Source organism: Misgurnus anguillicaudatus, chromosome 4 (genome assembly GCF_027580225.2).
Source record: "Misgurnus anguillicaudatus chromosome 4, ASM2758022v2, whole genome shotgun sequence".
In the NCBI taxonomy this organism is placed as follows: Eukaryota; Metazoa; Chordata; class Actinopteri; order Cypriniformes; family Cobitidae; genus Misgurnus; species Misgurnus anguillicaudatus.
The window spans coordinates 16,538,317-16,554,725 of record NC_073340.2 but is presented as its reverse complement, the minus strand read 5'-3'; the positions used below and the strand labels follow the sequence as shown (position 1 = coordinate 16,554,725).

Sequence of the window (16,409 nt, the reverse complement as noted above, 5' to 3'; positions counted from 1 at the left end):
GGTAGCCCTTTATTTTACAGTCCAATTCCATACTACAGTACTCATTGTGTAACTATACCAGTCCTTAACCTAACCCTAATCCTAACCCACATTAATTACATGGATTGACCAGTTTTTTGTAAGGTAATTACACTGTAAGGGCTTAGTGCATGTGCTATAAAACAAAGTGCAAAAGCAAATTCAAAGCAGCTCAGTCTGTGCCATTGACCAAAATGAAATGATTCGAACGCTGTTTATTATTGCAGAGCTTTATTCCTTCATGGCATTATCATATGATACGAAATCCATACAGACTGCCTGAAAGCCCACAGCAGTGTTACCTCAAGATTTTTTTAACACTTGAGGTTAAATAAGCTTTGTTCCTCCATTGTAAAACTTCTTCAAGATCCACTCATCTCTGGAGTCTTGCTACATCACCCCAATCTTTCATTATGACAGCGCATTAAGCTTTCTGACCCATCGGAAATAACACTATATCATGAGGACACCATAAAATCTGAACATTCAAACAGATGTGGGCAGTGCAAAGACAATACAATAGGGGGAAGTAAAAGGTACGTTCACAGTTTACAGGCTATGAAGCAATAGCAGAATTAGGGAACCAGAAGGGGTCAGAGGTGCCGCTTAAAAGCACTTGCGATGCACAATGGATGGCCCGGCCTCGTCGTACTCTTGCTTGCTTATCCACATCTGCTGGAAGGTGGAAAGGGACGCCAGGATGGAACCGCCGATCCATACGGAGTACTTGCGCTCGGGTGGGGCAATGATCTGAATACATGCAAAAAAGGATTGATGAAGAGTGATTAATATATGAAGCAAGAATGTTAATGAAGTCCCAGTAAGTGCATTTTAGTTTATTGATCTTGATCTTCATGGTACTGGGTGCCAAAGCAGTGATCTCCTTCTGCATTCTGTCAGCAATACCGGGGTACATGGTGGTACCACCAGACAGCACGTTGTTGGCATAAAGGTCCTTACGGATGTCAATGTCGCATTTCATGATGCTGTTATAGGTGGTCTCATGGATGCCAGCAGACTCCATTCCTAAGGTGGAAAGCAGAACAGTGAGCATGCAGGTACTATAAACTACAAATCCATCATTTGAAAGATAACAGATGACGGATTCCTCACCGATAAAGGATGGCTGGAAGAGCGTCTCAGGGCAACGAAACCTCTCGTTGCCAATTGTGATCACCTGTCCGTCAGGAAGTTCGTAGCTCTTCTCCAGGGAAGAGGAAGAGGCAGCGGTGGCCATCTCGTTCTCAAAGTCCAGTGCGACGTAGCACAACTTCTCCTTGATATCACGGACAATTTCTCTTTCAGCTATAAAGGGTAGATAGATACAGATAAATAAACTAAGACTAGACTAAATAAAAAAGTTAAATCAGTATTTTGATCTTGTTTTTCAAAATCTCTGCATTCCAGATATACATTTGATCAGTTTGCCTTTCCATGGAAATCAGACACATGATCTCTGCATGCTTAAAATATATTTGAGAAGCCACTTTTTTGTTGTAATCTCATTTTAAGGATGATGAATAGATCATTTGTATTGGAACACAAGTCAAAAATAGTAATAAAGATTAGTTTATACAGTGCATACACTAACTGCACCTATTTGTCATCTTAGCACTTATTTATATGAAAAAGAGTTCATATTAGTAACTCAGATATGCATATGTATATACCTAAATGATACATATTTGGACCAGTGACAGCTAGGGTCCAGTTTGTGATTATTTGTATCTGCCAGTAATGTAAAGAAAAGTTTTATTTTTATTTTTGCCAAAGAGTAAAGATTGTGTCTTTGAGTTTTTTTTTTAAGATTTGTGTCTGGTATCTATCTCACTATTACGTGCCAGACATGCCGGATCTATACGTCCGATTCATCTCCAAACTCAGCAGTGGTGACGAATGAGTAGCCTCGTTCAGTTAGGATCTTCATGAGGTAGTCGGTGAGATCACGGCCGGCCAAATCCAAACGCATGATGGCGTGGGGAAGAGCGTAGCCCTCGTAAATGGGCACGTTGTGGGTGACACCATCACCAGAGTCGAGAACAATGCCTGTCCGAGACGTAGAATATGTTATTGATGGGTAGGGGTTTATGTCAAAAGCATGGTTTGTTTAATGGGTTTACTAACCTGTTGTGCGACCAGAAGCGTAGAGGGACAGCACCGCTTGAATAGCTACATACATGGCTGGAACATTGAAGGTCTCAAACATGATCTGCAAAGTTGGACAGAATCAACCAGCTATTTCAGTTTTACGATCGAAATGTACACTCACATCATCATATGCATATGCATTTTGCTTACATATAAAGATGATATGAAGTGAAATGCACTTTAAACAATGCTGGGTGGTTTTAATTCATGTTTGTGTCAAACCCAATCGTTGGGTTAAATAAACCTAAATGTCCATATTTGACCCAGTTAAAACAACACAGCATTTTATGTAAAAAATACTTTGTAGGTGTGTTTCTAGTAAGTACCCTGTCTACAAGATCTCATAAAATCAGAATTGATGTTTTATAAGATTTAGGTCATATCTATAGTAGCTTTGAGGTCACCTGTATGTTATGTAAACTACACATTGTAAAAATATTAGCTGACTTTTTTTAGTTAAAGGTGCAGTGTGTAATTTTTAGAAGGATCTCTTGACAGAAATGCAAAATAATATACAAACTATATTATCAGGGGTGTATAATGAACCGTTATGTGTTTATTTCCTTAGCACGAGACCTTTTTATCTACTGAGGGTCCCCTTACATGGAAGTCGCCATTTTGTGCCGCCATTTTTCTACAGAAGCCCTTAACGGACAATTTTTTTACTGAGTTGTCTCCGACGATGACATGTTTGTCCGGTGGCAGCTACCGTAGCTTCTCTATGTGTTTTAAAAGCGAGGGGTGAGCAGTGGACTGAGCCGTTGGTTGCAATTCGCAACCTCACCACGAGACGCCGTTAAAAATGTACACACTACACCTTTAACTAATATTTTGAAGGCAACCAGGTAACTTACTTTAATAAGTTGAACCAACAAATCAATTTTTTTACAGTGCAGCTGATACAGAAACTTATTTTTACTTTATTTTTCAAGGTAAATGCTGTCTGTATGTCTATACTTCTCATTATCACATCACGTGTATGGCTAGTAAGTAAACTAAAGGCTCTTGGCTATTTAAAATGAGACACATGTCTTCAGAAATCCCTCGTACTTCTGCTTTCAATCGGAAAGAGGAAATGTCTTCCTGTTTTATGGTCACTCAAATAAACACTAAAGAAATAGGACATTTAAGTTCTGTTTCCAACCTGGGTCATCTTCTCCCTGTTGGCTTTTGGGTTAAGAGGAGCCTCTGTCAGCAATGTCGGATGCTCCTCTGGAGCCACACGAAGCTCGTTGTAGAATGAATGATGCCAGATCTGTCAAAAACAAATCAAACAAACTTTGGTTATGGCAAAAGGTGTATTTGTGTAATAGATAATCGGATGAAAAGTTTTGCGCTCTTTTGTGGAGGGTGAAAGCTGATGCTCATAATTGCATGTTAAACAAACAAATACAATGAAGTCTCGTGTGGGCCGGCTGAGAGAAAATAACACCTTCTGCTACGTGCATCTGTTGAATGATGACACCACAAGGCTTGAAATTCCTGATATGAGTGTTGCATTCAGGTGTGAATCATCAACACGGTTCGGATTTATCCGGAAAAGTATTTGTGATGGATGTAGGTGTAAAGATTGCACATGATGAAACTATTGCAGGTGTATCTTACACAAAGATCCTGAGGGCGTTTTAAAAGGAAATGCTGTTTTAATTTCCTTTGTGCCGAAAAGTAGTAGGCTATCTGCCAGTATTCAAACATTTGGTATAACTTTGGATAATACGTAATAAAAGACCATTGTGGGTCATTTAAGTGAACTGTTTGGAATTCTCCCGCATTTGGCCGTATCTTGTGTTTGTTATCTGTTGGCTTGGTTGATAGGATCTTCATACCTTTTCCATGTCGTCCCAGTTTGTGATGATGCCGTGCTCTATGGGGTACTTGAGGGTCAGGATTCCCCTTTTGCTTTGCGCCTCATCACCGACGTAACTGTCTTTCTGCCCCATTCCCACCATCACTCCCTAAAGACAGAGTTATTAACACAGTCAAAAGACTTTCCTATCCACAACCTCGCTTCCCGTAAATTGCATCCTAATCTTTTTGGCGAGCTCAACCTCCGGGAAGCCGTCCAGTTTCCATTGTATATCATGAGTCAGATCAAGATAAGAGATTAAAGACATAATTTGAAAGGCAAATATGTGTTCTTGTAAGTAGTTTGTTTGGTAGAAGATTGTGTTTGCAGTGCACAGGTTGTAGGTTTGATTAGCAGGGAACACACAAGATGTATATCTTGCATGCACTGTAAATTGCTTTGGGTCTGCCAAATGTGTATATGTAAAATATAAATTGGGCTATGTAAACTCTACACTGGACTATTTTGACTTCATCGTCCACAAACAGTTTTAGGCTGTTTTCACACGTAGTTCGTTTGAGCCCTCCAAACGCTCTTAGAGCAGTTCAGGGTGTATATGTGAACAAACCAAGTGATCTCAGACCCCCCTAAAAGGAACCAAAGGACCCTTTTGGGTTCTTTTTTGGTTCGTTTTCTTTTTGAGATGTAAAATCAATGAGGTCACGGCCCATTTTGCGTGTCGTTGTATCAAAATCAACTGCTGCACAGAAAGCTGGGGTCTGAGTTTTTATGAAGTTGTGATGTGAACAAGAAAGGGTCTGAGATCACAAGAACTGGGTCCTCTTTTGAGTCCACTATATTGTGAACACCAAAAGGACTGAGGTCATATTCGGCTTGTTCTCTTTCTGGTTCACTTTAAATGAACTGGGTTTGGTTCTATTAAAATGAACTATATGTGAAAACAACCTTAAAGGTCACCCTTCTCACAATTTCTACTCTACACTGTCAGAAAAAATGGTCATGGGAAGTCACTGGGACAGTACCCTTTAAAAGGTCCTAATATGTACAATTTAAAGGGGTCATATAATGAGATTTTTTTAAAGATGTAAAACAGCTATTTGGTGTCCCCAGAGTGCGTATGTAAAGTTTTAGCTCAAAATACCCCATAGATAATTTACTATAGCGTGTTAAAATTGTCACTTTGTAGGCCTGAGCAAAAGTGTGCCGTTTTTGGGTGTTGGGTCTTTATGGCAATGGTGCTTTGTTGCAATTAAAACTTAATTGTGCTGTCAATTATTTTTCTCTCTTTCTTTCTCTCTGCACTAAATGGCAGTGCCCTGGTTGGATAGTGCAGATTAAGGGGTGGTACTATTGTAATTCGCCTTGCTACCTACCTCACAAAACAGGCCAAATCTGAACGACCTAATTTTTCACATGCACGCACAAAATGGCTTACCAAAATAATGTTACTAGGTTGTTCTTTTTCACGTTTTCTAGGTTGATAGAAGCATTGGGGACACAATTATAGCACTTGAACATGAAAAAAGTCAGATTTTAATGATATGTCCCATTTAAGTACAGATAATGGCTACATTTAACATTACATTTAATGTTAATAGTATGTACCTTAAAGGTACTAATATGAAATCTTTAGGTGCAAAGGTGTAATTTTTGAAAAGGTGACAGCTAGGGATCTTTTTTTCTGACAGTTTGTAAAGCAAAAACAAACAAACACTAAGTGTAACCTATTTTTGTTGTTTTAGCTTATTTTAATGCTTGCCATGTCTTATTTGAAATATTTTTATGTCATCTTAAAGGGATACGATGCCGGTGACAACGCCATTTTGAACTCACGTGATTGACAGGAGACACTAGGCTACTCAATGTACCCTGGCTGGCAATGAGCACTCACTACGCTAAAAACTCTCTTGTGAATCGTGTTAGTACAAGATGGCGTCGTTACCGAAAGATAGTTAAAAGAGCAAGGACATTTACTAAAATAACTCCTATTGTGTTAGTTTGAAAGATGATGGACACATGCATCTCGGATTGCTTGAGGGGGGTGAGTGCATTATGGGGTAATTTTAAAATATTTGGCTGGAGTATCGCTTTAAGGTCCTCTGGTTGAGAAGAAATGCTTTATTACTACCTAAATGTACATTTTTGCAACATTTATTTTTGTGAAATATCATTGTTGTTTGCTTCGAGTGATTGGAGTGGTCGAGCGATGCTCCCTGGTGTCTGGGTCGTCCCACTATAGAGGGGAACACCGCTCTGGGAGCATCATCCCCGGCGAAGCCTGCCTTACACAGACCTGATCCATTGTCACACACGAGGGCGGTGCTTTCTTCGTCGTCACACATTTTCAACTCGGATGTCCTTCCTTACTCCAACAGGAGACAATCACTGCAAACACATCATTAGACAATATTCAATTTTTCACATTCGGTCAGATTTGCAGCAGTCTGTAGAAAGCATCTGCATCTGATAAACCAGAAACATTAAAAACATAAATACTGTACAATAATAATACCTTTAAGTGTTTGTGTAAGCATGGGCCCCTACGCTAATAAGATTTTGTTTCTCTCTCCCTGTCTCGTCCTCGATCCCGAGGACAATGAGACAAACAGATCCAGTTCCGGTAAATGTGAAAGTCAGCACACCTCTGATCTACTGGCTGTTCTTCAACGTGATGTCCAGCCGATGCCTGACCAATGACCACCGGCAGAACCCGCTTAATATGCTATGCGCTTTATCTCCTTATCCGTTTCAATGTGTATATATATATATATATATATATATATATATATATATATATATATATATATATATATATATATATATATATATATATATATATATTTCCCAAGGGTTTTTTCCTCCTAGGACTTTTTTTCCTTCCCCGGCTAAAAATCCGGGGTTTTTTTCTCCTAGGGGGTTTTTCAACCCGGGATGGCAGCCTTCTTGGGCTTAACTTCTATACGTCACATTAGTAATACGTTCGCTTATAATGTTGATTTAAAGCCACAGCAAATTTAGCTGCTTGTCCTATCGTGTATTATGTTGTGCTATCTGTCGATTTTCTGTGCTTTTCACTGCATCTATTATGTAAAGCTGCTTTGATACAATTACCAAATTGTGAAATGCGCTATATAAATAAAATTGAATTGAATTGTTGTGATGCTGTGCAAAGTATTTGAGATGCAAGCATTTACTGCACCACACCCTACTACGTAGAAACATGAATGTGAAAAGTACATTATGAATCTGGAAAGTCCATTCATGAGGTTGTACCTAATATTCACCTGTTTATTTCCTTTTGTGCAGTTAGTGAACTTGATTTAAAACTTAATTTTAACCTTTGCTGACCTTTGGAATCTCCAAATTCAAATGCAATAATTTAAAAAATTTATCTTGTTAAGATTTAGAATAAAACATAAATCCCTTGATATTGAAAAGATGTCTTTTCTAAAGGTCATCTTCCAGTGTCCTGCTGTCTCTACTGTGTGAACATTGCACCATGGGAAAACTTCCTAATTTGGAAATGATGGGGAGGCATGTCAGTCTTTGGACTTCACAAGCTCACCCTCCCTCTGTCCTGTCTACAACAGTTTATAAAAAAGTGAGAGGAATGAGAGGATTGGTCCCTGGTCCAGAAGAACCATATTTAGTCATAAACCACACAAATCAGATGGTCATTCACAGCCTTGCTGTGTTCTTAGCTTTCACCTGCATTGTATATTAAAACACACAACGGCCTTCAGAGAGACTCTTGGGATAACTTTCATCATCATCATAAAATCACATGCTTGATAGCAATATAAAGAGCATAGACAACTTTATACAGTACTATACATGCATACTACAGTAGTTACACATAAACATCAAATGTGACACTGCCTGTGAAATCCGAGATGAGTATGAGATTAGAAGCATCAAAGTTTGATTTCATTACTAATAACCTAAGGCATGGTTTTACATTATGTAAATTCACAAATGTTTACAGTAATGCTGAAACTTTGGTTTTTAGTGTTAAAGATTACAGTAATTTTTCCTGACTCAAAAACATGCAGACCCTATCTACAAAACATATCAAAACCAGCATGCACCTGTGCCTTACCATTTTACCCCACACACCATACTTAAATCATACTAAACTCTCAACCTTACTGCAGTATGGGAAAGATTGCATTGTATAATACTTGCTGTCAATAATCTGAGACATATTGGATGACACTTACCCTGACAGTGCTGGCCGGGGCGGGGGGGATTTAGCCACTTGGTGATGGTGTGCTGTTCACTGGTTTGTGATGTTCTTATGTAGCTCCCATCCTTGCTCACCACACCCTCCTACATCCCAAACAAGGAGCCTGGGCTGCACTCAGATCCGTAGCTTTACTCCACTAAAGCCTTATAGGGATGACTGGGAGAGAAACACTCCAATCCGGGCGTCTGCAGGGCGGTTGCCTACCTCATCACAGGGCATTCCAATGGCCATTTTCCTTTTTTCTTCTGAAAATTTGGGGATCACACCACGCAGGAAGATAAACATACAGTTAGGCCTTGCTATATTAAAACAAGGGGTGTCATCCACCTACAAAATAGGTGAATCAAAAACTGAATAAATGTTTCATGTTGCATGTAAAAGAGCAGCTTTTTGTGTTTCACAAGGTTCAGTTTTGACTGGATGGTGGTTAATGCAACAGTTGTCACCACATTTAGACATTTAAAGGATCAATTTCTGCCACAGAATAACTGAAAAAATCATGGCAATCATAATTATAAACTAAAACATTCAAAATCCACGTCCCCTCAATTTGAATATATGTTTGAATAGCCCTACATGACCTGCATACAATATTCAAAATAGCATAGAATTTGGATAACACCAAGACGTGCTAGGTTATTTTAAATCCAGCATTGGGTCAAAAATGGACAAACCCAGGCATTGGGTTACATTAACCAAGAAAGTGTTGTTTTTGACCAACAGTGGGTTAAAACAACCAAACATTTTTTGGTTGAAACAACCCAACATACTGTAGGTTAAAAGTTGTTTAATTTTTTGACCCAGCATTTCAGGGTTGAAAAACAATCCAGCATTTTTTTTTTTTTTTTGAGTGTGTTATTATGTAATAAATGTTTTAAAGGGACAGTTCACCTAAAATGAAAATTCTGTCATCATTTACCCTCAGGTTGTTACAAACCTTTATAAATGTCCGTGTTTTGTTGAACACAAAGACACTGAAATCTGTATATGATCCAGTCATATCCAGGACCAAACAGACTAAAATAATCTTTGTAAAGAAATCTTATGGGTCATTACACAATACTGGTGTAGGTCTGTTGTCATATTAACAATTAATCCGTATCAAAGACAGAACACAAATAACATCTGTGTTAAAGGTCACGTTCTTCCTAATCCCATTTTTCAAACTTTAGTTGGCGTGTAATGTTACTGTTAGAGCGTAAATAATACATGTAAAATGATAAAGCTGAAAGTTCACTGTCAAGAGATATATTTTGTTTAAAGCAACACTAAAGAGTTTTTGCTCTTTGCTCCCCCTGCAGGTTGGAAGCGGAATTGTCCATTACCAATAATTTAGCCTACTGCAGCAAAGCTGGCTCTGATTGGATTGTATGTCTGCCGTAAAGCAAGTTTTTGTATTTTTCAATTGAACTACAGGACCGCGACCCGACGGTTGGAAACTTCTTTAGTGCGGTTTTAGCCGATAGAGGGCTGCAAAGCGGATGTAAAAGTGCCGCTCACCCTGTTTCGAGTGGATGAACGACTGAAACTTTTTTGGAAATGTTATTTTAAGGTAAAAATTGTCATATTAAACCTCTTTACATTCCCAATGGCTGCATCTGAAACCGCATACTGTTCAGTAGGTACTGAATGAGATTACTTACTGACCGTTTAAACAGTAGGTACTGTATAATATGAATCCTGGTAGTATGAATGCGATTCGGACGTACTACATCCACCATGTTGATACATCATGTGACATACATCATCATCATGTCATGTTATACCAGCGCGACAACGGCCACATCGCTGCTTTCGCCTTTTTTGGCCCTGTCGCAAATGGCACACTCCAGACTTGTGGACCTCCTCAGGAAGAGAAGTTGCCCATCATTGTGAACTCCTCCCATCCGTCGTCTGATTGCTCTTTCGCAAGGACTTCTGGGTTGGTAAAGTGCACGAAGCCTGCTGCATGCCGGCTCAGCTGAAGATCGCATCAAAGGTGCAAAGGGAGCGCTGATGAGCACACTTAGGAGCATAAAAATGACAGATGGGACACCCTACGGACTCGTAGACTTTGCGAGCAATGCGTTATTTAAGGCCACGAGACCGAAAGTCCACATGAAGTACGCCATTTGGGACTAGGGATGCTTAACGATTAATCGCGATTAATCTATAGCAGAATAAGAGTTTTTGTTTACATCATATATATGTGTAAACTGTGTATAATAAATAAATATGCACACATTCATGTATAATTTTAAGAAAAAAAAGTATTTATATATTAAGTATTTATTTTTATATATAAAATAGATTATACATAAATATACAAATGTATATACACATGTAAACATTTCTTAAATATATACATGCAGTTGTGTGCATATATTTATACAAAGTTATTATACACAGTTCACACACATATGATGTAAACAAAAACTTTTATTCTGCTATAGATTAATCGCGATTAATCGTTAAGCATCCCTATTTGGGACAGGGCCTTTCTTCGTTGCATAACTCCGCTCCTGTGGCATCATGGGATAGTGAAGTGTCCATCGTATGCACGCTTCAAAATCTAACCAGAAGTAGTAGGTCATCCGGGTACTTTTCGCATACTATTTTTGAAATACTACGTATTCGGACATACTACTCGCCTCGCCTACTGCTTTTCGCCTACTATATAGTATGGAAGTAGGCAGTTTCGGATGCAGCTAATGTCTCTAACATCATTGTCAAATGAGAAAAGAATGCAATTTATGGTGCGTTGGATACATAGACAAATGACACCTAAATGTGGTCCATTTTCCAAATGGTCATACTGTTATTTTAACAGTGGTGGAGCTATCACTATTATTAATGAGTGATTAAATCTGTTTGTTTCCTCTCTGAATATAATAAAAGCCCAATTTTAAATGTGCATTTTCAACATATATTTCAACTGAAGACGGGCATGTCATTGTGTTCTGACCATTACATGCGAACTTAACAATGATAATAAAAGACCCTGCCTGTGAAAACCCAGCTAGTCATAACTTTGTGATTTACTGCTACATAAAATTATAATGTGAGAAAATATTATGAATATTGTGAGGAAAGATTATGAGACTTTAGCCTGACAGGGCCACATACAGTATCCTCTTCGGCGTTACATAATCCGAGAGGAAACAAGAGTTGAGTTTCACTGTATGATATCAACTTCAAAGGAACTAACTGCTACTGTACCGCAGTTTCAATATATTTAGATATATCTGTCCACATCCTACAGTACAGTTTTAGCCCAGTATTAAAGCAATTCATGGTATGCTTCTGTTTAATTATGACACATCGAGACAAATGTGTGGAACGATCACAATTAGTCTTTAATGAAAGGCGGGTTGTGATGCAACACACGCACACACACCCTACCAGTTGCACCGGTTCACCTTAAGTAGGGTTAAATATTTTATATATATATTTTTTACCTTCCGGACTAGGAAAACCTCAGTCTGTATTATTCCCCAGTAAACAGATCTGGTCGTTTTTTTTTTTTTTTTTGCTCAGCTGAAGGATAGAGCTCGGCTTTCCCTTCCCCTTTTGTAGTATGCGCGGCCTTATCAGACCAAAAAAGGAACTGTTCTGTAAATAAGGAGAGTATTGGCAGGCCGATGCACTTAGAGGCATGTAAGGAAAGAAATGACCCCGCTGAAGGTGTGGTCTGGCTGGGAAATAACACAAAACAAGTTATGCTCTGGAGAAATACAACTTGTGGTGCATTAAAACATTTATGTCTTTGTTTGCACAAGGGAAAGGCCCTTCAAATGGGGAAAGTGGAATTTCTTCTTATTCTCAAATAGGGGCCTGATGGAAGACCACTTTAGCTGTGTATATCCTTCATGCAACCCTATGGTTTACTACTCACAGCTTTATTTCCATGTTTAGATATGTTCTCTTGCAATGCCGTGACTTCCGACTCTGACGTGGAATAGCATGCGGATTTGAAGTACCAGGACCTCCTCCTTATGTGAATAACAAGTTTTAACATGGAGTGCACGCCGGCATAATTATTTGAATGCAACACATTTGCGTCATAGAAATTCATATAATGTATGCTGACGCCTGATGTACAATATACACTGAACTAAATATAGCTTTTATTGCGTACTAATTACACAATACACATTTCCTTGTTTTTTTTTCTTTTGTTTTACGAGTCGCATCACACCTTGTAAAATTAACGGTGCTTTCCTGAATAGAGTCCAGGTCACCTGAAGTGATTTAAAAAATAACCTAAACTCATTTCAATCTAAATAAATGTAGATACTTTAAGCTGGACCTGGAAGAAAGCTGTAATATTACCTATGCATTCAGCTGATGCTTTTATCCACTGTGTATTACAAACACATTTTATAAGTATGTGTGTTCCAAACCCATGACATTTGGCGCTGCTAATGCAATGCTCTCCCAACTGAGCTAATGTATATGGACAGACAGTAAGGGCACGGAGAGTTTGCTTCTGGATGCCGGACAAAACCTCTGCTGCTTTGGAATGTGCTTTGACCGAAAATGGCAAAGCAGCTGTGCTCTTAATGGACTCCAGCCTGTGTCCTATTGGACACCTAGCATCAACAAACACCTCTTCACAACCAGCGCTGGAATGTCTTGTGACAGTTGCGTGCAATGCTTTATACTATCATTGTACCTCGATCTGTGATATACGGTGAAATACTTTATTTTAGCTTGGTTTCACAGACAAGGCTTAAAGCCAAGAAAATGAAGATGTTTAAGCATCTTTAATAAACATGCCTTAGAAAAAGATGTTACCGGTGAGAGAAATCAATGGCCCTCTCTTATTTTAAGATATGTCAGTGCAAGTTATTTTTAATTGACAGCTAAAACATTTTGGAGTATAGGACTAGGTTTAGGCCTAAGCCTTGTCTTTGAAACCAGGGGGTTAAGATTCGTAGATAGATAGGAAGATGGATCAAGAGGCAAAAGCAGGAGAAATTTTGAGTAGCCTATGTCTTGAAAAACAACGAAAACAACAAAAATGTGACCCTGTCTGTGAAATCCAGTCTCATAATCTAATGATGATATTCGGAGCATCAAATATTGATTTCACTCAATGATTTTACTTTAATTTCAACTTTTGACATGACCTTACTCAGTCAATATTAGGGCTGCACTGTAAAAATACTTTGCTGCTAATTTTTTTGTTGTTGAATCAACTCGGATTTAAACTTACTATTATTTATCTTGACTAGATATGAGTTGTTATAACTACAGGTGAGTTGTTATAACTTATAAAATTAAGTTGACTTTTCTCAACTATATTTTATAAGTTGTGACAACTCGCCTCTGTTGACATGACTTGTAAGTTGATTTAACAAAATATTTTAAGGCAGCAAAGTATTTTTTACAGTGTGGGTATTGATCTCAGTTCGATTACGGTTCTTAGACCGATTTTTATACATGATTCTCAATTCATCTCAATGAAGGGGGTTATTAATAAAAAGAAATTAGGAGCCACCAACCTGTATATTACACTTTTTTATTTTAGGTACTTGGGCAGTGGTTCCCAAATTTTTTCAGCGTGCGACCCACCTTGTGTACGGTGCATTCCATTCCTTTAAATTATACAAAAAAGTTGTGCTTTTGGTTAGTAGCTTTATTTTTTTTTAAGTTTAATTACACAGAATTCATGATAAATTAATGTATTTTATAAAATGTCATAAAACTGGGGGCCTCCTGACACCATCTCGTGGCCCCCCTGTGGGCCCCAGCCCCCAGTTTGAAAACCACTGCACTTGGGTACATTAAAACAGAACCCATCTCTAATATTCTAATTATGTTAAATACAATACAATTTTGATGCATTAAGATGAAAAATGTATGCTGAAAATGTATGCAGTCACATTCTTTGATCAAACAGGATCAGGTTATTTTATAAAAAAAATCAATTTGTGGCCTTTTTTAATCAACCACATAAAAAACATGATTAATTCAAAATCTATTAATCAATATTAAAGATATCAAAGTTATATTTACATAGAATGTTCTTTACATTATTTATGATGATTTTATGGAGAAAGCAGTAAATCACAAAAAATAATTTAGCTGGATTTTCACAGGCATGGTCACAAATAATACATGTTTCATGTCTCAAGTGAGCTGTAAATAAATAAAAAAGAATATATTGATTTAAATAAATAAATACTCAAACTATTTATGTTAAGTGTATTATTGAAGAATTAAACTAGCTATAATACATTACATAATATTAGATTATTAAACTCGTTTTGTTTTTAACCTCACATGTGCGTGTCTGACATACAGTACCATTCTGTTTCCACGTATTGCATCACGATCTGAAAAGGAAAATCGTGAATAGAAAGTTGCTGTAGTTGGACTTTCCCTTGTGAGTTTCCGTTGACCTGAACTCCACCCAGTGCTGTAATCTCTCTCACGTGGAGCTTTTCATACTGCATCTACACTAAATGTCCTCAAGGGGGCTCATGTGGTCATAGGAGACAATTTTACAGCATTCAAGGCATATCTCAATATAAGTTTGCAGCTGGGCCAATGACTCAAGTCTGGCATTTCCACAGTTTCACCTATCTGAGAGTTTTGATGCATAGCATTCATGTAGAGAGAAAACAAAATCTGATAATAATACTATTAATAATAATAATATTACTAATGAATGTGTTTTTTCCCTCTGCATTATCTAGATGTATCTATTTGCGTACTTAGTGTAATCATGATATCTAGATTTTACGTGTGACCCGACGTCTGTGAAAACCTAGACATAGAATTCTTTTTTTGTGGCTTACCATTTACTGCATAAATCATCATAATTAATTCTGTGAAAATATCATCTTGATATCTTTAAAGATTAAAATCAAACTTTAAGGTTCCAAAATTTGATGGACTTTACAGCAGATTCACAAATGCTTCAAACTTGGTAATCATAGTTTGAAATCATTACAAATTTGGCGTTTGTAAAAATTCTTGACCTGGGGGATCTGATATGGTTTGAACTTGTAGGAAATGCAATAATGTGGTTTTAACACAGTTTAAAGACGCCGCAAATTACCCATGAAAAATATGTCGGAGCAAGTCATTACAAGAAACACACGCGCGCGCGCGCACGCACACACACACACACACACACAATGAATGTCTAATGCTTTAGGGCAACGAATGTGATTTTAAAAAATATTAAACTGTCTGTATAATCTTCACTTGTCAAAATAAAAAAAAGTGATGCAGAATGGAAGACATTAATGTATTAACCTGTGGTTTATATATGCACGTGTGTGCAGGGCTGGACTGGGACAAAAATTCGGCCCTGGCATTTTGGCCCAAACCGGCCCACACTAATCTTTGCACGCCTTTAAGCAATAGCAACTCCAAGTCCATAAAACAACAAACACTTCTAGAACGTGTTATTTATTAATGCAGTAAAACTGTATAATCCACATGAATCCTTAAACAAGCTTCATCCTTCAAACATTTGTAAACATTTTTGTTAGGTCCTAAAAACACTATTCACTACACACCGTAGCCTATAATAAATAATGAACACAACAAAAATATTCCTATCTGATTAACTGTCATATTATATGTTGATTACAGTTTTTCTGAATTGCTAAAACACTAAACCCCAATCTCTGAACCAAATTCATAGCGGCGTAAACACATTCGTCATGCACTCTTTTGGCTAAACTCTAAACAAACTTCTGAGTAAAACACACATTTTACACTGCAATGAACTTGTTTTATAAATGCTAAACACAGGCAGGCTGCTAAAGATGAACACAACTACAACTCAGTTGTCATCAAGCAAACACAACAACTCAAAATTGTACACGCTTTTTTCTAATGGTATTCTTTACCAATTGTGTGGATTGTAAACAGTCTGAGAGGCAGATGAAGAGTACCCTATGATGAAGAACAGGACACCAGAGATGGTGCAATTGGCAAAATTTGCCATTGAATTGCTGACTTTTAACAAAATACAAGTGCTGCTTACAGTAATATTAAAACCTGATTATTACTTGCAGTACTTACAGGAAAGTATTCACAACTACATTCACTGAACTAAACTTGTGTGATTACAGTAATAGAGCTTTTTAACATTATCTGTCAATTGTGTTGTTATATACAATAAACATATATTTTGTCTGTAAGCAGATGTCCTGGATTGTTTGATTTTGCTTGAAGAGAAATGACACG

At 37.7% G+C, this 16,409-nt stretch overlaps 1 protein-coding gene across 1 annotated transcript; it reads right to left on the bottom strand.

The window, feature by feature from the left end:
• Positions 1 to 232: 232 nt before the first annotated feature.
• Positions 233 to 8,352, bottom strand: acta2 (actin alpha 2, smooth muscle). Its single transcript, XM_073866795.1, has 9 exons — positions 8,194 to 8,352; positions 6,189 to 6,358; positions 3,993 to 4,123; positions 3,311 to 3,421; positions 2,143 to 2,227; positions 1,904 to 2,064; positions 1,132 to 1,324; positions 865 to 1,044; positions 233 to 770 (listed from the first exon to the last, which is right to left on the bottom strand). Exons 2-9 carry the CDS (start codon positions 6,313 to 6,315, stop codon positions 625 to 627), a joined length of 1,134 nt encoding a protein of 377 aa, XP_073722896.1. The 5' UTR covers positions 6,316 to 6,358; positions 8,194 to 8,352; the 3' UTR covers positions 233 to 624.
• Between the last annotated feature and the right edge of the window lie 8,057 nt (positions 8,353 to 16,409).